Source organism: Humulus lupulus, chromosome 6 (genome assembly GCF_963169125.1).
Source record: "Humulus lupulus chromosome 6, drHumLupu1.1, whole genome shotgun sequence".
NCBI classification, from domain to species: domain Eukaryota; kingdom Viridiplantae; phylum Streptophyta; class Magnoliopsida; order Rosales; family Cannabaceae; genus Humulus; species Humulus lupulus.
The window spans coordinates 31355213-31381308 of record NC_084798.1 but is presented as its reverse complement, the minus strand read 5'-3'; the positions used below and the strand labels follow the sequence as shown (position 1 = coordinate 31381308).

At 34.7% G+C, this 26096-nt stretch overlaps 1 protein-coding gene and 1 pseudogene across 1 annotated transcript; both read right to left on the bottom strand.

The window, feature by feature from the left end:
- Positions 1-23123: 23123 nt before the first annotated feature.
- LOC133784929 (uncharacterized) lies at positions 23124-24386 on the bottom strand (annotated as a pseudogene).
- Positions 24387-24596: 210 nt separating this feature from the next.
- On the bottom strand, positions 24597-25722 carry LOC133784928 (glutathione S-transferase T3-like). Its single transcript, XM_062224194.1, has 2 exons — positions 24843-25722; positions 24597-24607 (listed from the first exon to the last, which is right to left on the bottom strand). The coding sequence occupies exons 1-2, from the start codon at positions 25720-25722 to the stop codon at positions 24597-24599; spliced, it is 891 nt and encodes a 296-aa protein (XP_062080178.1).
- Positions 25723-26096: the final 374 nt, after the last annotated feature.

The window sequence follows — 26096 nt, the reverse complement described above, 5'->3', positions numbered from 1 at the left end:
GACAGAATGCTGCGTCAATTTGGGTCACGAGGGCTTCGAGGGAGATTCGAGGGATAGGATATGTCAGGTTAGATATGGGGACACTGTAATGCCCTGGTTATTCTAGGACCGTTACTGTGAACTTTGAACCGTGCTTAACTCGCTAATCGAGTTATTTGGTTATAAACGTGCTTCTAGGTGTTATTAATAGGTTAAGGTGGAAAAACAATAAAAAGGAAATGATATATCTTATTTAAAACATAAAACTGTTAATGGGCCCATCAAAACATTTGCAAGTTATTTACAATCCAAAATGGTCATTACAGTTTAAATTTACAACCCGCCGGCCTAAGCGGCAAAATTAGGGTTAACCCCTAGTCCCTCTAAGAAACTTCTTGGTCGTGGTGGTCAAGCGGCCACATATGTACACATCACCACCTAAGCTCTCCACTCAAGGCTGGGTGAGCTTTTCTTTCCCTTTACCTGCACCACATAGCACCCATGAGCCAAAGCCCAGCAAGAAAACTTACTACTGCATATAAATATTATCAAATGATTATCATTATAATCATACAGAGCTTATAGCCATGAACAAATGAGTGAATATCACTTTGTGGTTACGTTAACCATGAAGGAGTGTATAGCTCTAATCAGTTGAGTGATTTAACACTTGAGGTTCTGGTAAACCATAATGAGTGACTGATGAGCAAGTCACTACGGGGCTCGGCACCCACAGCCATGTGACTAAACAGTCACTGGGGCTCTCTGGGCCTGGCTCTAAGTGACTAGCCTTTGGCAAGACAACCGCTTTTAGTTTTCATCAAACTTGAGGTCGGTCCGGCATTAATGCTCATTTGAGTCATTCAATGCAAATTTCAATTAGATCTAATCTTTATTGGCTTGCGTTAAACACGCTAAGACCATTCTTGACTCATTGGTCAATACCATGTGACCAGTGCTCAGTACTACTGTCAAACTTGACTAATGAGTCACAACTTCACAGTTAACACTGACACCATTGCCAATTCTGACTATTTAGTTAGTGCCATGCACAATTAAGCAAGATTTGCTAAGCATTCGATATGCAATCAATGTCCACATTTAAACACTCAACATGCCTCATGAATAACCATGCATGTCACATATGGGGTGCAGTTTTTCTTACCTCTGGTTCGAGCGAGAATTAGTAAAAGAACGACCCTTGAGAACGATCAGCCTTTTAGTTCCTTGGTGGTCACCTAGTCATAACCAATTATGGAATTCCATCAATAAAATGAGTAATAAAAGGTTCTAGGACCAAAACCTAGCCTCTGGGACATCGAATCCTACTAAACCAGGTAGTAGGAACCTTCCCGAGGCCTAAGGTTTGAGTTCCCATGATCAAAACACTACTTCGCCCACAAAAACCCTCAAGCGTCACGGCCCCATACCTCTGAGCCGCGGCCCCTAGCCTCAGGTACCTGCACCAAGCGCCGCGGCCCTCCTTCTCCAGCGTCGCAGCCGCCAGGCCCTTTAGCTCCACCACCCACCTGCACCAAGCTCGGGCCACGACCCCACCTGGAAACTCAGCCATAACCCCGATTTTCCACTTCTAAATCCTTCCAAAAACCTACCCAAACATCTCCAAATCAAAAAATCAAAGTTCTCAAACATCCCAATGATCCAAAATCATCAAATCTCGAGGTTCAAACAAACTAAAATCTAATCAACACACAAAATCCAAATCAGAGCTTAGAAACTCTAAAACTCAAAACTTAAAGCTTAGATTACCTTTGATCAAGTTTTTTCTCACTAAATCATTCGGTCAAGAAGCTTCTAATCTTTCCTAGGATCGCTATGCCTCGATCCTCGCTCGATTCCGACTTCTAAAACCCAAGTTTCCTTCAAAATTGCAACGAACGGTCAAAAGGATAACGGGGGCCAGAGAAAATGTGTTTTAAACATAGTTTTCCTTCTGACAGGTTACTTCAAGCTTAATTAGTCTCAAGTAAATCCTAATGCTCAAGGTCCCAAAAATTCCCCCGGGAATAAAATAGTCAAAACTCCCAGAATTTTCTCCTGATCTCACTAACTCCCAAGATATCATCAAATGATCATTCTTATTATCCAATATCCCAATAATTGACCCCGTTATGACAAAACTGCTAACTTGCATCCTAAGATCATCTCATGCCGAATAGCTCGAACATATCCACATAATAATGGGATCTTATCCATAAATCACAAACATGCACCAAAATATACAAATATGCCCTCAACGGGCCAAATTACCAAAATGCCCTTATGATAAAATGTGGACCCACATGCATGCATCTAACATCATATTATAATATAATTCACATAAACATGCATATAATCATTTAATGACGTAATAAATCAATTATGGCCCTCCCGGCCTACTAATCGAACCATTAAACCGCATTAGGGATTTCAGGGCATTACAGACACAACTTCACATTTCTTGGGGTGATGTCAGTATCAGGGACACCTTATCATGCCCAACCTGGTCACCCGGTCTAGGTTCGTTTACTAAGATCCCTCTTCATTTACCAGGGTCATGGTTTGTTTACCAGGATCCGGGTTCATCCATCGCCGTCCCAATCTAATTTTGGATTTGGGAGCCATGACCTCTTCATTGCATCCCAGGAAACACCTGAGGAAGGGTGTGGGAATATGCAACATGCCAACGTGATGGTCCTGGCTTCTATTCTGGGATGCCCTTTGGGTTGTACCGAACTTCAGGCCGCCAAAGCTCATTCTGTCTGCATCTATTGGGCCTGATCTAGGCCTTAAGTCCCTTTAGGGTGGCCCATGGATTCAGAATGTGGATCCGTACACTTGGGGAGAAACAGGGATAACAACATTATATTATAAAATAATATAACATTCCCTCACTAGATTAAATAGTTATCTATTGTAACACTTATTTAATCAATCAACATTATATTTTAAAATATAACATATCCCCCACTTGATTAAACTCTCTCTTATAGAAGCCATTGCATTGGTGCATAAAATAAAGTGTTTTTCAACTTGTACTTTACTATAGTGTAATTATCACAAAATTTGTTGAAAATTTGGTTGCACTAGGCATTGAACCATCATTTCATGATAACAAATCGGTGATAACACACACCTTTTCCATGTTCACTTAAGACCTCTATGTCTCACTTTGCACCGTTAATGGTCATGTGCATCTTCCATTCGTAGACGTTCTTGAGAATACTCCCAATTCTCATGAGAGGCGGCACCACCCCTAGGTCCATATAGGTAGAACTCTTACAGTATTTTGTTACTAGAAATACTTGTCTTCACAAGACTAAATTCTATTAAAAAAACCTCTCTGTTTTAAACCTTAATTTGGTAACTCGCAAGTACTCAACATCTCAGATGGGTCTTGTTTTGAGTACAACTAATATTCACTTAATTGACTTGTTATTACCTATTGAACCTAACACTAGTTAAATAACTAGTGTTAAGATAGGTTACCATCAATCGTGAATCTCTTTAGGGAGTTTAAGTCCCATCCCTCGAGATGATGTAGCCACTAAATCTCTCGTTAGTGGATTAGTCAAAGGATCGACCAGGTTTTCACTTGTTCTCACATAGGATATTGAGATGACTCCTCTTTGAATCAATTCTCTTACATATCCATGTCTTAGACTAATGTGTGTAGACTTCCCATTATACACTCTATTGTATGCTCTAGCCAATGTTGCTTGGCTATCACAATGTATCGATACAGTGAATACATTCTCTTTGATTAGGGGTATCTCTATCAATAGATCCCTTAACCATTTGGCCTCTTTGTCGGTAGCAGCTAGAGCTATAAACTCTGCTTCCATAGTGGAATGATATATACAGGTTTGTTTCTTGGAACCCCAAGAAATTTCACCTCCACCAAGTGTAAATACCCAACCAGTTGTGGACAATTTATCCCCAAGATTGGATATCCAGCTTGCATCAGTATATCCTTCTAAGATTGAAGGAAATTTGGAGTAGTGAAGACTTAGTCATTTGGTTTTCTTGAGATAACCTAGGACTCTCCCAATAGCCTTCCAGTGATCCACACTTGGATTACTTGTAAACCTACTAAGTTTACTTACCGCAAATGCTATACCAGGTCTAGTACATTGGGCAGCGTACATAAGACTCCCTATAGCACTAGCGTACTCCAATTGAGCCACTGCTTTTCCTTCATTCTTTTATAGTTTTACACCATGATCGAATGGAGTATTGGCATCTTTAACCTTGAGATAGTTAAAAATTTTCAATACTTTATCAACATAGTGGGCTTGCCCTAACGCAAAACCCCCACTATGTTTCTTCACTTTAATACCAAGTATGGTGTCGACTTCTCCAAGATCTTTCATCTTGAAGGTTGATGTTAGAAACCTCTTCGTTTCTTCTATCCATCTCATGCTATCACTTAGAATAAGCATGTCACCCACATATAAAAAAACAATGATCACATAACCCTTACAAGTTTTGGAATACAAACACTTATCTCCATTGTTATGCCTAAACCCATTAGAAATGATGGCTTGATCAAATTTCTCATGCCATTGCTTAGGAACTTGTTTCAATCCATATAAGGATTTTACAAGTCTACATAATTTATGTTCATATCTTGGTAGGACAAACCCTTCAGGTTGCTCCATATAGACCTTCTCATTGAGGTCACCATTAAGGAATGTCGTTTTGACATCCATTTGATGAACATACAAGTTGTGTACAGAAGCCAAAGCGAAAAAAATTCTTATAGAAGTTGTTCTTGCAACAGGCGCATAGGTATCGAAATAATTGATACCCTCTTTTTGCCTAAACTCTTTAGCTACTAATTTAGCTTTAAAGGTTTGGATAGTGTCATCGGTGTGGTATTTTCTCCTAAATAACCACTTACACCCAATTGGTTTAGACCCCGGTGGGAGGTCTACCAATTCCCAAGTGTTGTTGGAAAGAATGGAATCCATCTCATTATTGATGGCTTCTTTCCAAAACGCATTATCTCTTGATTGCATGGCTTCTCTATAAGTCTTAGGATCATCATCAACAAGAAGTACAATAGGAATTTTCCTAATGACTTCCTCTCTATTTCCTTCTACCATGTAGAAATAAATTCGTTGATAATCTATCTCATCCAATCATAGACTTTTCTCCTTTCTAACCATTTAACTTCTTCTAAGTTCAATGGGTTGCTCTACATTCCTTTGAGATTTCTCCACTTGAGAATCATTTTTGGATGTAGATGTTTGAGAATTGTTCTCATATAACAAATTCTCCTTTAAAGATGTTGAAGCTTGAGAATTGTTGTCACATAACATGTTCTCAAAGAATTCAACTTCTCTAGATTCAATCACATTAGATTCTAAGTCTAATAGCCTATAAGCTTTACTATTGTTGGCATAACCATCAAAAGCACACTTTATGGCTCTTGAACATAACTTTGTTCTATTAGATTCGTTTTTCTTGCAATATGCAAGACACCCCCACACTTTGAAGTGCCCTATGTTGGGTTTTCTTCCTTTCCATAACTCATATGGATATATCTTATTTTTCTTCATCGGTATTCGATTAAGAATGTGACAAGAGATTAATAACGCTTCACCCCATAAGTTGAAGTTCAACTTATAAAACACCAACATAGAATGTATCATCTCTAGATAAGTCCTATTTTTCCTTTCGGCAACACCATTGTGTTGTGGTGTATAAGGTGCGGTGCACTCATGAATTATACCATTTTCTTCACAAAATGTATTGAATTCATTAGAGAAGTACTCTCCTCCTCTATCACTTCTTAGCACCGTAATTTTTTTTATTGAGTTGATTTTCAACTTCTAATTTATATACTTTAAAAGCATCAGAAGTTTCATCTTTATGCTTTAAAAGAAACACATAAGCATATCTACTAAAATCATCTATAAAAGTAAGAAAATACATTTAACCACCTCTAGTTAAAACACCATTCAATTCACAAAGATCACTATGGATTAAATCTAGTAAATTAGATGATCTTTCTACACTAGGAAATAGTTTCTTAATCATTTTTTCCTTAACACATGTTTCACATTTACCAAAGTTTTAATAATCATACCACATTTTAATACTCTTTTCATGGTTGAAAAACCTTTGTGAGATAGTTTAAGATGCCATAAAAATAAAGAATCATACTTAACTATATAGGCGGAATTAACATGCATTTTGAATCTCATAACTATATTGTAAGTATATGACAAATATCATACAATAATTTACATATCCACACATTGATATATTCTACTGATTCACAAATCAATATATAGGCATGTGAAAAACTACCTAATTATCATGCATTATAAATTCTCAAAACATAATTTCATATCAATATATGTACTACTATTTCACATATAGCATACATAAGATTAACAATCCCTAGATTATGTAGAACTTGTCAAAAGTTCACTTCTATGGATTACACATTAACTTTCACAAATAGATGTGTCAACTATGTTACAATGTATCTCATATTGTATTAACATGTTAACATTTATACAATTATTCATATATCAACATTTGAAAACATGCTAATACATGAAATAAAATTTCATCACTATTATATAAAATAGTATATACATTTACACTTACCTTGTCTTACCACCTAGTTCAATTGGATCCATCAAACCTATCCAACCTCACTAGGTCTTGGTTCATGATTTTGATAGTCTCACCTTCCATTGAAACAAACAAGGGTTAAGCTTTTGAATGCTAGGAAAATATATGTTGTATCAATGGAAATGGTAAAAACTATTGCAACTCTAGACAAAATAATACAAATAAACAAAGATTGATTAAATAATGTTACAACTCTATGACTGAAAAATACAAATAAATAAGAGAAGAATTAGAAGAAGAGAATGGTGAAATACAACTCTAAACAAAAAGATACAAATAAGTAAAAGTATTTGAAACAAAAGACATAAAAGATTACAACTCTTAAACAAGAAATACAAGTAAATAAGACAAGAAGAATAAGAAGAAAAGCAATAGTAGAAAATGTAAGAACAAGAACAAAAAACTAGAAACTCTCACTCACACAACCAAAGTGAAGAGTATTGGGGATCACCAACTTGAACAAGGTTTGAAACCTTTGTCCAAAAGCTTATTTCCTCCTAACTCAAGCACTAAGAAAACTCTCACAATTTTTTGGAAATAGCTATCTGGAATTATCAAGTCTCCACATATTTTCCAGCCAAGTGATCTAATGGATAGAAAAATTGTGCCTTACAAGTGAGCAATAGGCTCCTATTTATAGAGTTTAGAGACACCTTTTGAATTTCAAATTCCACCAATCCCCACGGCTGTTACCAATGATTAATTGGATGTTTATGGAATTAAAAAGGAGATTTGTGAGTTATTTGTGTTTTTGGAGCAGTTAAAAAAAGTTGGAAAAAACTGAAAATTTGGTCAGCTAGATACTCTGGCCGCGGCCACTGGTCTATGTTCCCCAAGCCGCGGCCACCAACATTCATGGCCGTGACCACTGGCCAATTTCAGCACACAAAATTGTGCTATTTTTCCAACCGGTTCCAATCTACTCCCAATTGATTTTGTAACCCTCAAACACATTATTGGGGTTAAAATCATATCTCTGACAGTCATTTCACTTATAGCTTTAAGAAATTCAACTTAAAATTGTGTAACTACAAATCTACACAATAATGGGCAATATTTGGAAGTTACAAATTTGTACCTGAATTTGTAACACCAAATATGTTACATATCCAACATATTTGGATATTCACATATATCTAAATATTGTAACTCTCTTTTATAAGTTACAATATGTGACATTCTTTGTCACATTTATTTAATCTATAACATTATATTATAAAATAATATAACATTACTGTTGACCCTGATTTTAGCCAACTGACACGGAGTCAAATTTGCTTGATGTGGACAAACACGTTGGAAAGAGAGTGATGACGAAATAATAAAGAACACAAAAGTTTATAGTGGTTCGGCCCCAGAATCTGGTAATAACCTACGTCCACTTGAATTGTTATTGATATAGGATTCAAAGGAGTGATCAAAGAACTAGGGTTCAATGAGTTTCACCAACCTCTGAAGAACAAGACAGTATATCAAATAAGATAACTCTAATCTCTAGTGATCAAAAAGCAAAAAAGAAGAAGAACATCCTTTTCCTTTGAGCCCTCCTTCTCTATTTATAGGCTCAAGGAGGATTTACATTAATTTGTTACAGATATTATTTTCTAAACAATCGGATACTTAGGAAATCATAGGAGATAATTTCGGATACTATCTTAACTGCCTAGGATCTTTTCCGTGTATAGCATGCGTACGACCAGGCTGGTCGTATGAAGAGATCGAACGTCGTGACAGTAGATGTCTTCCTGGTCGATGGTCGAGCACAAGTTCTGTCAGATGTTAGTCACGTGTACTAAATATTTGCCATGTCATCCATGCTTATTTTTTGGATAACAATTACATTATATTATAAAAAATATATAACAATCTTGCCATTCACATTTCCATCTTCTTCCCTTTGAATTTTTGAAAATTCATCATATATTTCCCCTTTATATTTAAAAAATTCAGCTTGTAGTGTGAACATGAAATCCTCATTAATTTTGTACAATTTTATCCAATCTTTCATGCATTAATCCATACAAATCACTATGATTTCACCACACTTCTCTTTGACACACACCACATGCCCAAGTCTTCTCATGCTCACACATATAATAAATAAAATAAACACAACTAAATAAATAAACACAATAAATAATTAAATTAAAATGTGTGTCCGGATATTACAAAAACTTATGCTTCCCACATATCAAGATGATTACCTTGAAAAGTAAGTCGCAATGGTACCACTCTTGAGCCCAAACGACCAGCAGTGTGGCTGATTTTTTTTTTTTTTAAGTTTTAGAGAAGAAGGAGAAAAGACATCGTGAAGATAAGGGTGATAGAGGGAAATATAACAAATATAACTTTTTTTTTTAATCTGGTATATGCATTTTGGTATTTTTGTAAATAAAAAAAAATATTGTGATTTCTGTAACTAAAATGGAAAAAATGATGTGGAATGTAAATTTTCCAAATTATTTTGAATATATACATCACATGCAACTGGTTCGATTGTGGTGTCGTTTGTGTAATGGTATAGCTTATCATTTTCAGTACACCCTTAAATTATCTAAGCTTTATTTTAATTGTGTTTCTAGCGTATGAATTGATGTTTTCGAAACCTAAACTTTATGTAAACTTGTTATTTTAGAATATATAAGATTTTTGTCACCCGAACTATTACCATTTTAAAGTCATACCCCCGAATTTTTCGTATTGTTACAAATTCACCTCGAACTATTACCACTACTAAGAAAAAAGTGACGTGATATACTGAGGAATTGACACATAACTTTTTCACACAATCTAAAGTATATTGTAGAGTTGTGCCTCCAAACTATAACTACTATCAAAACATGCCCCCGAATTTTAGACATAGGGCGCAATTTAGTAATAGTAATAGTTTGATAAACAACTTCAAAATTTTTGGAGTGAATTGCAATTACCCATTTTTCATCACACATTTTTCTCACTAATGGATAAATGTTGAATTAATATTATTTAAGTGAATTGCAATTACATTAGAATAGAATGGGCTTTGAAACTTATAAAATGAATGCCAAATAATTAATGAATTGAATGGACGGTTCCATTCCTTTGTCCATTAAAGTGGACCAAACATAATAGCGTTAGGGAACAAGCACCAATTTTGCCGGAGAATTCGGCTTGAAATGACAGCTTCCCACATTCCTTGCTACCAAATAATTGGTAATTTTTTACTTTACAGTTGTTTTTTCTAACCCAAAATAAGAAAGCAAAGCGATTTGTTCAAAAAGAGTAATAAAATTAAAGTTGTTGGTGTATATAGCCACATAAATGATCCATTCAACTCAAATCCACGTCACGGGGCTGAGTGTTCATAACACAACAAATTAATAATTGTAATTCAGTACAAGACTATTACTTCTCTTCATATAATATATATATATATATATACACACACACACACACACACACACACACACACACACACACACACACACACACGCATGTGGCACGTGTTTAGCGCCAATGCAGACACGTTTCTAAATTCATCAAAAACGACAACACCCGTCTCACTCGAATAATTTGACATCCATATTTGAATATGATTTTTTTTTTGTTTTGAAATTTGACTTTTAACGCATTAAGTGGTACTCTATAACAAAATGATACCAAGTTAAAAAAAATATCACATTTTTATTATAGTATTCTCTGGATTCCCAAAAATACCCCTATCATAAATTTTCTTCTCTTTTTCTCTTATTGTCTTCTCCCTCTCTATCTCTCAAGCTGTCGTGCACAAAAAAAAATAAGGTATAATTTATACAAATTTTTTAGATTAGATTTCAGAGGTAAGTTGTGAATCATTTCAAGGCAAGAACTTTGCTTTGGATTTCGAATAAAAATCGTATGAGTAAGTATATATTTGTTATATGTAGTGAGGAAACTTGTTTATTAACATTGTTTTTACTATTTCGAACAGATATGTGTATGCCTTCATGTTTTATTGTAAATTTTCACTGTCGGAATGGATTTTCGTTCCCTTCTTAGTTTGTTTTATGGGTTTTTTGTTTGCCTCGATAGGACTCGATGGTCCTCGATGGACCTCGATAAAACCCTCATATGTTTATATTATTTGTCTAACTCGATATGCCCCGATGGTCCTCGATGGACCTCGATAAAACCCTTAAACATTAGGGAAAATGACTACCTCGATAAGACTCGATGGTCCTCGATGGACCTCGGGGGGGAAATGGCTACCTTGATGGTCCTCGAAGGACCTCGATAAAAACCTCAAACTTTAGGAACAATGGGTACCTCGATGAGACTCGATGGTCCTCGATGGACCTCGATAGAGGCATAGAACTTAATTTATGTAGTGTATGCCTCGATGGGACTCAATGTGACTTGATGGGCCTCAATGGGTTGACCTCGATAGTTTGATAGTTTGACCTCGATATGAATCGATTTTTTGCTGTTTGATGTTATAGTTTTAATTTTTGACCTGCTTTTTTTTTATACGGATTCGTTTGTTTTCATATTTGTTGCATTCAATGGTGTTTGGGAATTGGAAAATAAGAATTGGATTTTCAAGGATGCTGACAATCAAGTTCTACCTTTGGAGAATGGTGTGATGTATAAGAAATTGCTTGACATTCTTTACAATGAACTTGAAGTGGATAAATGTGTGCATGACTTGAAAATTGAGGTCACGTACACATACCTATCACAATCCCTCAAACCTACTGTTATAAAAAATGATAGGCATGTGCGTGCATTCATTGTGTTAGCATCAAAATCTGTAGAGAAGTTGATTCCTCTATGTGTGACAATGGTTAAGAAGGGAGGTATAAGAAATGCATCGGCTTCTCTCAGCGTTAATAAAGAAGTTCGATTTGAAGAGAACATTTCTCCCCCATGTCATGGTTTCAAAGGAGCTCAAAGTGGGGTTGGAACATTTGTTCCCGAGACAAATTCAGATGTTATAGTCCATGATGATATCCCTGTTAGAGATCTGCCATATTTGCATGACACAGCGGAGTACGATCCCTATGGCTATGATCTTTATGTCAACGACGATCCTGTTGCTGATGCAACAGATCTTGGTGGGCCAGATATTAGGGTAGATTTGCCAACACAGAGTTTAGATGTTATGCTAGCTAAGGAGCACAGAATAGAAGATCAGCAAACACCTGGGACTAGCAGTAGTCGTCCAGGTCCAAGTAGAACCGATGATAGTTTTAGATGGAGTTCTCTATTGGACTTAAGTGAAGATCGTAGAACATGGAGTGCTCCCATGTTCACCAAAGAGGATATGGAGGCCTTACATCAACATCATTCCTCAACTAGCAAAGCTTCAGGAGAATTGCACCTTGGCAAGTTCTTTCAGAACAAACTTGAATTGAAAACCAAAGCATCCATATTTGCGATGAAGAATAATTTTGAGTTTATGGTGAAGAAATCTGGGACTGATGTGTAGTACATTACCTGCAAGGATCCTGATTGTGGTTGAAGATTGAGGGGTAAGAAAAAAATGTGATCTAAAATGTTGAAGATTATTGTATACAACGAAGTACACGCTTGCTCACAAGAAATTCAAGATAAGGACCACCGTCAAGCATCACCATGGGTTGTTGGACACCTAATCAAGAGGAAATTTTCTACCGATGGTACTCGGTACATGGCAAACAACATAAGGGAGGACAGGAAACACCATTTTGGGGTCGAAATGAGCTATGAGAAGGCGTGGAGATGCAGAGAAAAGGCTCTTATGTATGTCAGAGGAACACTTGAGGAATCATACTCCAAGTTACCTGGATACCTGTGTTAGTTGGAGCATAAGAACCCAGGTACAATTACTAATTTTGTAGCAAAAGATAGTCGTTTCTTGTATTGTTTCTTTTCCCTCGGTGTTTCTAGGCGTGGTTTCCAATACTGTCGTCCTGTAATTTGAGTGGATGGCACATTCTTGAAGAATAAGTATGGTGGCCACATGCTCTGTGCTGTTGCGTTGGATGCAAACAACCAATTATTTCCAATTGCGTTTGCATTGGTGGATAGTAAGAACTATAACTCTTGGACTTATTTCATGAGAAAATTGAAGGAAGTCATAGGGGACGTTGAGAACCTTGATTTTGTATCGGACATGAATAAAAGCATTAACCATGCTTTGGAGCTTGTGTTCCCAGATGCCTATCACGGTGCATGTTACCATCACATCTGTATGAATGTGGTGGCAAAATTCAAAACTGACCATTGTCAAGACATCATGAGGTGTGCAGCGTACGCGTTTCGAAGAACGGAATTTCACAAGTTCTTTGACAAGATTAAAGTAATTGATCTGCCCATTGCTCAATATCTTGAGGGAATTGGTTTTGAAAGGTAGAGTGTCGCTTATTTTCCTGGTAACCGATACAATATCATGACGAGTAACTACGCAGAAAGCTTTAACAATAAAACCAAGGAGGCAAGGAGCTTTCTAGTCGCCACTTTTCTTGAATTCATAAGATGCACTCTTCAATCTTGGTTTGCAGATAGACATGAAAGAGCTGCAAAAGCAACAACTGTGTTATCACTTGAGATGGAAAAGGATTTGAAGCAAATAGGTGATAAAAAAAATTTCCTGGATGTCCAAGTCCTTGGTCATCATGGATTTCTTGTGGTCGATGGTAATGGTGATGGTGAGGTGAACTTGGCCACAAAATCATGCTCTTGTTGCATGTTTCAAACCATTGGGATACCCTGTGTACATGCTTTTATTGCAGCCAAAAAAAGAAGCATAAACATTTATTCATTGTGTTCCCCTTACTGTAGAATCGAGGCATTGAGGGACACTTATAAAGAAACTATTTACCCTGTTGGGAACGAGGATGAATGGGTAATCCCTGATCACATCAGAGATACAGTTGTCGACGTCCCCGTTGAGAAAACCCCTGTAGGAAGGCCCAGGAAGTAGAAAGTGGGTAGGCGAAAGACAAACCGCTATGCTTCACGCAGGGAAAAGATCGTCAAGCCACGTAAGTGTAGCAAATGTGGTGGTAGTGGGCACAATAGGAAGTCATGTAAGGCTAGGCTTTAAAAATTTGTGTTATGTAATTATTCAATTGATTTTGCTACATTTATTATATTCAGTACTTCTTCTAATACTTTGTTGGTTTTGATCTAAATATATACATTTATTATTATGACTCTATTGAGGCCTATCGAGGCAGATTTGGTTAGTATTATTTTTTAGCTAGTGAGGCTTATCGAGGTAGTTCGTTTGACCTATCGAGGCCTATCAAGGAAAATTTGGTTAGTATTATTATTATGACATTATTGAGGCCTATCGAGGCTTATTTTTGGTTATATTTAGTATTTTTTTATTTAATAACTTTTTCAAAAAATAATGTTTGATAAAAAACAATATACAAAACTAACTATATGCTATACTATACAAAATGTGTATCAAGAAAATGTAAAGAGCATCACAGGACAAATTCTGATAGAATAGGTCCACACACCACTTGGTCCTAAAATGCTGGATGTTCTCATCGATAATGGTATTGAGTGGTAGCCTGGAAACCAAATGCTCGATATGTTTGATGGCAAACATACCACAATCCCCACTGCATATAATCAATTTTGTGTCAATAGAAGATAAAAATAACTTTAATATTCAGATTTCAAAATACACTAATTAAATAGGGGAATACCTTGTCTTAGTCTGAGGACACTCCTCAGGAGGAATACGAAAATATGAAAAAGGCTTTGCGTTCTGCTCAGGATATCTATGGAGGTCGTCAAACAGGCTAGAACACCACAACAATGAAGGCAACAATAAGCACCAAGGCTTGATTACTTCCTCCAACAGATTCGGACTAAGCACTCTATGGTTGGAATCATAAATGTTGATGCACCATGTTGGAATGGAGACTTCAATGGCGATCCAATGTGCGGCTTTCTCGACGTGCAAGGAAAAATATACTTCACTCATATTTTGTCAGGATACGAGGAATTGATTATCATCGCCCTTCAACCTTTTCAGCACATCATCCTCCCATGTATACTTAGTATCGGTCTCTCTGAAATGATTCCAACGACCTAGGCACACTTGGGGGAAGGTGGTGTTCATGATCGCAGCATCCTACCGAAATGCAACATGATAAAAGTGGCATTGGCGGTGTAGCACGTGCAAAGCGGCATCAATATGCTGAAAAAAAATGAAAATTCGTTAGTACAATCAATATATTTTAAGATTGAATTGAAAACATAAATGTAATTTACATACCGAATCCAAAAGCCAAGTCTGGATTGTGTGCAACTGCAAGAACCATGCCACACCGTGCGTCCAAGTATGGACATTCCGATCTCTCTTGTTGTCGATCTTCCCGATGATCCACTTATGGAAGCTCTTCTCCTGCTGCGGGGCACACTTCCTCAAAGGTTCAGCAACTAGCCCCTGTTTATCTACTCTCATCCTCTTCGTTGGGTCGGTGAAGTCATCAAAACACTTGGGCCTGCATTTCTTCCTAACAACTTCAAGGCTAGCTGCCTCTTCAAGTTGCAGTACTCGTACACTGGGACTGTCGGCATCACTAGCAACTACAGATGTCTGGGCCTGTGGAGTGGAGGGTGGATCACTGGGCTCGTAGTCCTCAGGCAAGATATTAGACTCTGTATCTGATTTTACGTGGGTGGACCTAAGACCATTGAAAGCAGCTACGCCAACTGAGCCATGATCGTAGTCTGATTCTGAAGTAAGGTTGCCTAGCCTTCCTCAACCCTCTTGAGCCTCTGCATCAATTGCTCATAATCAGGCTGAGCAACCTGACTAGAGGAAGGTGCACAGGCCTGTGAAGTTCCCTTCTCAACCCTCGGGACATCCTCGTAAAAAATGGAGGCTTCCTTTGCAACCTCTGCCAGCTTGTCTGCCTCTTTCTCAGGCACTACTTCCTCTGCTGCAGTCCTAGCCTCCCCCACAGTTGATTCCAACTCAGGGAATAACCTGGAATCAACTTCTGGGAGGCTATTGTAGTAGACTACCTCACCGGGACGTGGCTTCAGCATGGAAAATACCACTAACTGCATGGTTGAATAACATGTGTTAGAAAAACTTTAATAAAATAAATCGTTAATAAATTAATTTGTGACATTTAACAAGATAAAATGGAACTTACTCAATGGTTTGCGAATATAGGAACCAACTGAGCTGTCGAAATAGTGATATCGGTCTTCGTAGCCCAGCTAAGCATCCTCGGAATCTGGTTCCCACTGTTCTCACCAAACTTACTCACGAGAGCTGGCATGACCTCAAAAGCCCAGTAAAGAAGTGTAGGTGCATAGCCATTGAAACTATACTTTGCCCCCTTCTATTTTTTGCTCAAATCCTCTTTCTTCTTTGCCTCGTAATGCTTCAATTGCTTTTGTATGTCCTTGTGAACTCCTCTAATAACCTTCTTGAAGGACAACTTCCCCCACGGATACTTGAAAAAGTAGTCAATAACCTCAACCATCTTCAGGGAATCACCCCATATCGTCATTGTCTTCTCTGGGGCATTCAGTACCCCCTCTATCAAATAGCACAAACCTAGCTTAAATGCATCTTCTGGGTTTGTCGAGGCCTTCAAAGCATCTTCCAACTGGCCGAAACTAACCTTCGAATCACCATTAAAGTATTCATGGATGATCCGATCACTTGAAAGATGCTCTCTCAACTCGTCCGGGGATGGGGTGTTCCCAAAATTCAGCCCGGTGACTAGGGCAAACTCTGCAATCCCAAATTTGCAAAGAATGTTGCCCAAGTAGAAGTGGCCCTCTTCAACCTTCTTGCTTTCCACCTTCTGCAACATAAGTTGATGTAACCCCAGAAAACTAAACGACTTAGCCTTGAAGAACTGTCCCAACGGGCATGCCTATGCCCGTTCAATTAGCCCGTGCCTCTTAAATTGCTCTATAAGGGTTTCCAAGTAAGCACTACCCCTATAGGTGACACGACCAGGAAAATGATTCTCCAATGGCACAATCAATTCAGGCATCTGAAAAAAAAAATGTTAAAGAATGTTAAAAATGTAAAACAATTTGGTAACTATCGAGTCCTATCGAGGCCTTTCGAGACAGGTGCTAAAATCATTCATATGCCTAATATCATCGAGTCTCATCGAGGCCTATCGAGGCATGTGCTAAAATCAAGCCATATGCCTAATATCATCTGGTTACTATCGAGTCCTATCGAGGCATATCGAGACAGGTGCTAAAATCAGCCATATGCCTAATATCATCGAGTCCTATCGAGGCTAAATCAGCCATATGCCACTATCATCAAGTCCTATCGAGGTAGATGCTAAAATTAACCATAAGTCTAATATTATCGAGTCTTATCGAGGTATATGCTAAAAATCATCTATATGCCTAAAATATGATCGAGTTCTATTGAGTCCCATTGAGGCCTATCGAGGCACAATCAAATCCAGAGCCTAACATATACTATCGAGTCCTATCGATTTCTATTGAGGTGCATAAAAAATCTAAAAAAAAACAAAGATTTTTTCATTCCCTAGTCTCGATCTATCCTATGAACAAAAAATTAACAAATAAAGTAGACACAGACAATTTATTGCATAATGAACAAGTAAATCTCTCACATTTTTCTATTTTGGGGTTGTTTCGTTGATCTCTTGGGTTTTCTCGCCTACCCACCTACTCCGGTCGAGATTTCTTGCCACTGATGTGCGGTCGTGGTCGTGGAAGACAATGCCCATAGATTCGACAGTGAATGCGAAAGGAGAGTGAGAGATTTTGAGGATTTTGATTTTGGGACCGAGAGAGTGAGGGAGAGAATAGAGAGCGTCCGAGAGAGTATAGAGAGAAGGGTATTTTTGGAACTAAGGAAAATACTATGATCAAATGGACATGTATATAGTGGAATTGTATTTTTATTATGATACCCTATTTAATGCATTAAAAATCAAATTTCCTTTCTTTTTTTTAATAAATCTTTGAATATGACTTTAAATAGTCTTTTAATTGTTATTTTTTCCCGTTGTTTCATGTCGGAACTTATTATTTCACTACTTGGATGTTTTGTGAGAGTTCCATTGCTATGGTGCATCTTAAGCTCTCCAATACTCTTATTAGTTATGACATATCATTATATTTAGTATCGAATTTTATATAATTTAATTTAAAAAAAACATCAAATTTAAAAATTTTAAGTTACAATCATTAAGTCTCAAAAGAGTCAAGGACAACAACTAAAAAAAAACACAACATCAAGACATTCAATTTAATAAAATATCTTGTACTCAGCCAATAATAATATATTAAAATTATTATAAATATTCTTTAACATCTCTTCTGCATAAAAAATGTATTAATAACGAATTTTTTTTGTTTTGACAGTTTGTTTTGTTAATTTTAACGAAATATTCTAAATATTTAACGGAATATACTTTTAAAACTAATTAAAAATAGATATTTATTAATTATATTAATATAAATTCAAATATTATAAAATATCATCATTATATTAACATTTAATATAAGATTATATATAATAATTATATTAATATAAATTCAAATTCAAATATTATAAAATAGATATTTAATAATTATATTAATATAAATTTAAATGTTATAAAATATTATTATGATAATAATATATAATCTTAATTTTTTACTAATTATATTAATATGAATTCAAATATTATAAAATATTATTATTATAAGCCATATTGGTGGCGATAATATCCAAAAAATTTTAAAAGTTACACTTTAATAGCAAAATCTTTTTTTTTTGCGGTAATAATACATAAATCTACAATTTTGGTGTAACAGTTAGTACTCATCGTTAACTGTCCGTTAAGTATCCACATGACACATTTTTATACTCTTGAATTTAGGTATTCTAGTGTAACTTTATACATGATTTGAGTATTATCGCCGCCAATATCCCTAAATTCTTTAAATACTATAAAAACCATTTAAAATTAAAAAAAAAAGATTATTAGAAACTAATTAATAAAACTAAAATTTGCAAATTCGAAACAACACAAATTAAAATTGAAACTCAAAATCATCTCAAAATCTATATCATTAAGGGTTTATATATTTTTAGACCCTGTGTTTTGCTTCATTACCTGTTTGGACCCTGTGTTTTGACAAATTATTTTTTGGACTCTGTGTTTTGTAAAATAGTTCAAATAGGCCCCTAAATCTGATTTTGATGAACAAAAAATTGAGTATAACAACACAGTTCTTAGGCAGAATGACTGTATTTTTATTCTGAATTGTTAGTTTGATGAATTATTTGTGATTTTAGTTTAAAAAACTTTGATGAAAATCGGCTTTAGGGGTCTATTTGAACTATTTTAGAAAACACAGGGTCCAAAAAGTAATTTATCAAAACACAGGGTCCACACAGGTAATGAGACAAAACACATGGTCTAAAAAGGTATAAACCCTATCATTAATTAGTATTTAAAAATCTTATAGATTTTTTAAAATGTAAAATGATTTTTATAATATTTAAAGAATTTTAAATAATTTAGTCTAAAATCATCCCAAAATCCATATATTTCACGTGGATACTTAACAGGCAGTTAACGGTTGTTATCCCCAAAATTTGAAAACGATGACGTGGCAATAAAAGTGACAAGTGGCAAGAAATGGTCGGATCAAAGGTTTTAGATTAATCTGGTGATATTACTGACATGGAAATTGTTTATTTGGTTTGGAAATGATTTGTTTGACCTGATAGAATTTCTGTCCGACCGGTAAAGATTTTTGGCCGACCAGTTGAGTGTTTGGCCGACCAGTGAAGAGTTTGGCCGATCGGTGGAGTGCATGGCCGACCAGTCTTTCTTCAAGGAGTGAAGTTGACCGACTAAACAGATCATCGTTATGCAAATGAAATTCTAGTAACGACTTCGGCTAGAATTAGTCGTACCTACGCGGGAATATCTCAGATTATCCCAAAGAAGTCGCATATTGTTGTATTTTAACTTTTGTTATTAATTAAATATTGTGAGAATAGCAGAAATATCTCGATTATGAGGGATTTCGGTTTGTACGATCCTGGGCCTATAAATACAGAGCTCATGGCATCATTGAGGGATTCGAATTCTGATTTTCCTAAGAGAGTATTTGTATTCTGAGAGAAATATTGTATTCTTTTCATTTATACTGAAGAAACTCAATTGACACAGATTCATCTGATATTGAGTGTAGATCCATAAATCATAACTCTAAGTGGATTAGGCTATTACCAACATATTGTGGCTGAACCACTATAAAAATCATCAAGGTCGTTTTTTTCTCTTGAAGGTTTATTGTAGTTTTGACGTCTACTCGTCATTGGCCAAAATCGTGGTCAACAACGGTGAATACTAACGGTTGCACCAAAATTGTAGATTTATGTATTATAGCCAAAAAAATTGGGTATTAAATTGTAACTTTTGAAAATATTTTGGTATTATCGCAACCAATTATACTAATAAATATATTCTATGTCGATACTTAATGGGCATTTAACGGTGAGTACTAACGGTTGCACAAAAATTATAGATTTATATGTATTATTACCGCAAAAAAAAATTAGCATCAAAGTGTAACTTTTGAAATTTTTTTAGCATTATCGCTGTCAATATATCTTATTATAATAATATTTAATACAAGACATTAAAAAAAATTATATGATTAAAAATGTTATCATATGTATATATAAAATCATAAACAATATTTTTTGTTTAATTTTTCATTTAATATGTTTATGTCATTCTTGTATATATAATATTGTTTATTTATTTAAAATTTATATGATAATGATAATGATAAAAAAATTAATAAATATAATTAATTGATTCTATAAATCAAACTAAGCAAATGTAGACCTGCATTGCACGATGTTTGTATCTAGTATATATGTATATATATGTAATTGAATTGAATTAGTTGTTAAATTAAATTTTACAATATAATCTCTGTTATTGGATCCAATCTAATTGTGATTGAATATCTATTTTTTTTTTTTGTAATTAGATTGATTTAATTTGGTTGGGTGTAATTAGATTAGTTTGGATATTTTTCACTACTAATTTTAATGATGTATTTTGAAGAATATAGTTGAAAAATGATTACTGGTGTGCTTTTATGATATGCATTACTAAGATAGGCCAAATCAAAAGTAACTTTCAAAAAAGAAAAAAAAAAAAAAGAGAAAGAAATACTTTCAGATTTTTCATTAAATTTTTGCTCTGTACATGAACTTCATTTTGGATTTTGCATATTTTACCGTTGTTTATTGGATAATATAGATTTTTTTAGAATAGAGTGTGTTTCTATTTTTTAAATGAAACTATTATTATTATTATTATTATTATTATTATAGAGTTTCAGATGTTACTGGACAAATGAAAGGGTAAAATTATTGTGAAATTGTGTTTATAAACAGAAAAATGATAAAGAAAAGAAAAAAAAAAAGTTTATACCATTTTGAGGCTATGTATTTTACGTTATTACATGACCTTTTGTTTTAAAAAAATAAATAAATTTAGATTTTGTATTTTGTAAAATGTTTAAAAATAATTATCTGAAGTAGTTAATATATTTTGAAATATAATCTTATAAATACTGATATTTGATACATGTACTCACACTCTGTAAATTGATGAGTCCGTAAATAAAGGGTGAGTGCAAAAATATTGTGACAAAATTTAAATTCAATAAACCATTTTTAATTATTTTACAAAACACAAACTAAGGCCTAGGTTTCTTCACATAATGAAAAGTTAAAGATTGACTTTCTGTTTTTTTTTTAATTTAATAATGCATTGGCATCATGCTCGTATGAATGTTGACAGAAAAATGGTTTAGTTGGCCGCCGAATATTCCAATCTGATACTCCAAATTTTTCTTAATTTGATAGTTATTTTTTTATTGTATTAAATCAACGTATATATTCAAACATGTATCACATGTTTATGTTTTTTCGAAACTCTATTTTTTTTTAAAAATAAATGTTATGCATTTAATTTTTGTCCAAAAAAAAAATTGTACATTTAATATTCAAAAAGTGAACTAATTATTTCAGTTATGATTATTTTGTTTTCTGTCAATCTCTATTGTTCCTTTATTCATTTTCTCTTTCGTCTTCTTATTCTTCAAGATAGTGTTAAAAAAGACTGTTGGATAGCAACTTGAGCTTCATCTTTGTGCAGTTTGTGGATGAGTTAGTCTTCTTATTTTGTATTATTTTTTCTTATTAGATTTTTTTATTATTCGTTTTCCTCTTTTAGTTGATTTTTGTTTTCTCTATTGAAGAAATTTGAGTTTGCATTTTTGTTGATTTCATATAATTTCTCATTTGTTTCCCTACTTTTTTTTTCCTTTTTGTCTGGTTTGCTTGCTAAAATATTTAAGAAGAGTAATGATATGTGCATTCAAAATATACACTAAAATATTATATATAGTGATGTGTTACTGTTTTTTAAAACAGTAGGTTCCAATTTTAATAAATGTGATTGGCTAGGTTAAACTGTCACATTATTATGTGTAAAATAAAGCTCTTATGATTCTAAAATATAGTAAATATCAAGTATATACTTATTTTAAAAGTTGAAAAAAAATTGAATTTGGATTTTTTTTAATGAGATTATTTTGTAGAAGAGAAATGCTAAGTAATACTCTTTTTCTATTTCTCTTTCATACTTTATTATGCTACTAATTGACAAATGATATTATTTAAATATTTTATACATTAAATTTTTTAATAAACAATCAAATAAAAAAGATTATTTTATTCAAAAGTTTCCTTAGCATTTCTATTTCTCTTGAATAAAAATGCTAATAAAACTCTCTTTCTTCACTCTTACACTTTGCCATAAATAAAATTGTTCAAATATTTTATACCTTAAAATAATAAATGTAAATAACAAATTTAAAATGTTTAAAATTATAAATTTAAAATAATTAGTTTTAAATGAAAATATTAATTTACCCGTGTGTGTTTTTATTATTGCCAAAAGAACATTCCTAATTCATCCCAAGTGGAGTTGTTTCACAATCCACATGGTTATTTATTATTGGTTTTAGAGTCTATACAAGTAAAAAAAATATTAAATTTACTGAACAATTTAAAAAAAAAAAAATACCAATCATTGTGCTACTGTGCTACTTAGCAGTTTTTTTAAGAGCAACTTTAATAGTGGCTACCCTAATGGTGGCTTAACATGTCCAAATCATTCCAAACTATAATTTTTTATTTTCTCTCTCATTCACATCACTTTTGGCAACTTTTTTCATAAAAATGCTCCAATGCTAAGCCACTCAAAAAGTTGTCAACTATGGCCCCACATATTATTATTTTGTAATTATAAATATTATCACACAAATTTTTTAAATCCATATATTAATATAAATAAATATTATATCAAATTTAAATTAGAAGAAATTTAAAGGAGCTTATAAAATGACATAATCATAATTAATCAATCTAACATAATTAAAAAAATGCTAATTAAAATGATTTCCAAATTTTGACCATATGTGCTCTACCAAGTCCGCTGAAGATTGCGATGAATGTTTCTATCACGAATTTCAGCATTTCTTTGAAGCATTGTCGGGAAGTCAGAAATAGGTCCATGCAATACTTCAACCATTAGGGTGTCGGCGGGGCCGTCATCATAATTAAAATCAAACAAATTCTCATATGCATCTCTTTCATCCTCGACAATAATGTTGTGCAATATGATGCATGCATACATAATATCTTTGAGAACATCTCTTTGCCAAAAACGTGTTGGTCCTCGTACAATAGCAAAACGAGATTGAAGTACTCCGAATGCTCGCTCAACATCTTTGCGTACCGCTTCTTGGCATCGGGCAAATAATTTTCTTTTCTCTCCTTGAGGCAGTGGGATAGTTTTAACAAATGTACCCCACTCTGGATAGATACCATCTGCTAGATAATACCCCTTGTTGTATTGTGTGCCATTTATCGTAAACTCAACTCTCACAGCTTGCCCTTGTAAGATATCAGTGAATATTGGGGATTGATTTAACACGTTGAGATCATTATTGGATCCTGGAACACCAAAAAATGCATGCCATATCAAAAGATCTTGTGATGCAACTGCTTCGAGCATGATTGTTGGTCTGCCGTGATCACCTCGCGTGAATTGACATTTCCATGCAACTGGGCAATTTTTCCATTCCCAGTGCATACAATCAATGCTTCCCAACATGCCTGGAAAACCACGCACCTCCCCCATTTGAAGTAAGCGACGAATGTCCCCAGCATTGGGCCGTCTTAAATATTCGATCCCAAAAATATCATTCACTCCTCGAACGAAATTGACTAGACATTCAATAGCGGTAGTTTCACCAATTCAAACATACTCATCAACATAATCGGCAGGCGCTCCATATGCCAACATTCACATAGCAGCGGTGCACTTCTGTAATGGCGAAAGCCCCCTTCTACCGACTGCATCAAACCTCGTATGGAAATACTCTGAATGATTTTCTAGAGCTTGCACTATGCGTAGGAATACATGTCTACGCATTCTAAATCTTCTTCGAAATTGATATTCTGTATACACCGGTTCATCAGAAAAGTAGTCATCGAACAAACGTTGGTGTCCTTCTACATGACCTCTATCAATGTGGGCTCTCTTTCTTCCTTGTCTTGTTGAGCTACCCCCATCCATGAGTGCTTTGAAATATTGATCATCCTGATCGTCAGTACACTCTACAATTATGATATCCTCTAGACTCATATTGTCGTATGGATTCGGAGAGTTTGGCGAATCCATTGTTGAACTTAGAGTATATGATATTTGGGAATGAAAGATGAATGAAAGAGTAAAATGAAGGATTGAATGGAGAGTTGAGTAAAAGGAATATTGAAATTTGGTATTTATAGACATGGTAGCCGTTGAAATATAGCGGTTAAAATGTAGCCGTTAAAATATAGCCGTTAAAATGTAGCCGTTAAAATATAGCCGTTGATTAAAATACAGCCGTTAAAATATAGCTGTTGAAATGTAGCCGTTAAAATATAGCCGTTGAAATATAGCCGTTAAAATATAGCTGTTGAAATATAGCCGTTAAAATATAGTCGTTGAAATGTAGCCGTTGAAATATAACCGTTAAAATATAGCCGTTATCATAAAGGATAATTTATTTAAATAAAATAAAATACATAATAATGCGGTTGATAAAAATACATAATAATTACAACTTCAGGATATTATTCTTAATATAAGTACACAAGTTTTCATGATCTTTCTTTTGTTCATGAGTCATATGTGACGTGTCCATGATGAGATAATCCATGTATTTTTCCATCCTATTATCTTCTGCCTCTTCCTCCTTTATCGTCCCCTCTTTCTCCTTTATCGCCACCAATTTCTCCAATGCAGATGCTTTCTGTTCACTAATCTCTATAAATCTAGCATGTGTGTCTTTTTTTTCCTTCCCTTTTCTCTTTGCTGCCTTTTGGCCAGTAGGGCGCACTTCACGTACTTCATCATCACTGATGTCTGCATTGGAAGAAGAAGTAAATGCCCCTGTATCTGACACCTTTGTTCTCTTACCACCTTTTGGTTGGTACATTGTATTCCATTTCGGCTCATCCTTTAGCAATCTCCAACAGTCCACAAGCAGAAAATTTGAGTTGTTATTTTCAGATTTGTACAATTGATGTGCATTCTCAAGAATTTTCTCATCAGACCAACCACTGTGATGTGCTTGTTGTACTCGTTTATAACACCCATTGAAACGCGCAACCTTTTGATTCATCTTGTTCCAATGATCTTTGCATTGCCTTCCAGTTCTTGCTTGCTCGCTTTTTTGGTTGGTGTTGTAGTATTCTGCAATCCGAGCCCAGAAATGTGTAGAAGTTTGGTCATTCCCCACAATGGCATCCTTAGATGTATGAAGCCATCCACTTATCAGAAGTATAATGGCTTCCTTGCTCCATTTGACTTTACATTTATGCCTTGATTCATCTTCATTGTGTAGAACTACATTTTCCAACCCTTCAACACTATGTTCAGGTTGGGTTTCAGAGACAGATGTCGATGATGTTCCACGATTCAAATCAATACTAGATTTTTCCATACTTGGCCTATAATTTCTTGAAACCATTTCGGGTTGGTGTAGGGAAGGCATATGAAATGCATATGGTAGTAAATTTGTTGGTGTGAAGAATGGAGCTTGTTGGGGTGTCTCAATAGAGCCAAAATTTTGGTAAGGGTAAGAGGACATGGGATAATTTTGAGAATTTGGAAAACTTTGGTTAAATTGATAATATTGAAAATTTGGATTTTGAGGATTAGTAGAAGGAGTATTTTGAAAATTTTGATTGAAATGAGAATATTGAAAATTTGGATTTTGGGGATTGGTATGTGGAGAAAATGATGAATTTTGAAAATTTAGATTTTGAGAGTTGGTATTTGGAGAATTTGGAAAATTTTGAGAATTTTGGGAATCCATTGGTAAAAAAATAAATTTTGAGATAT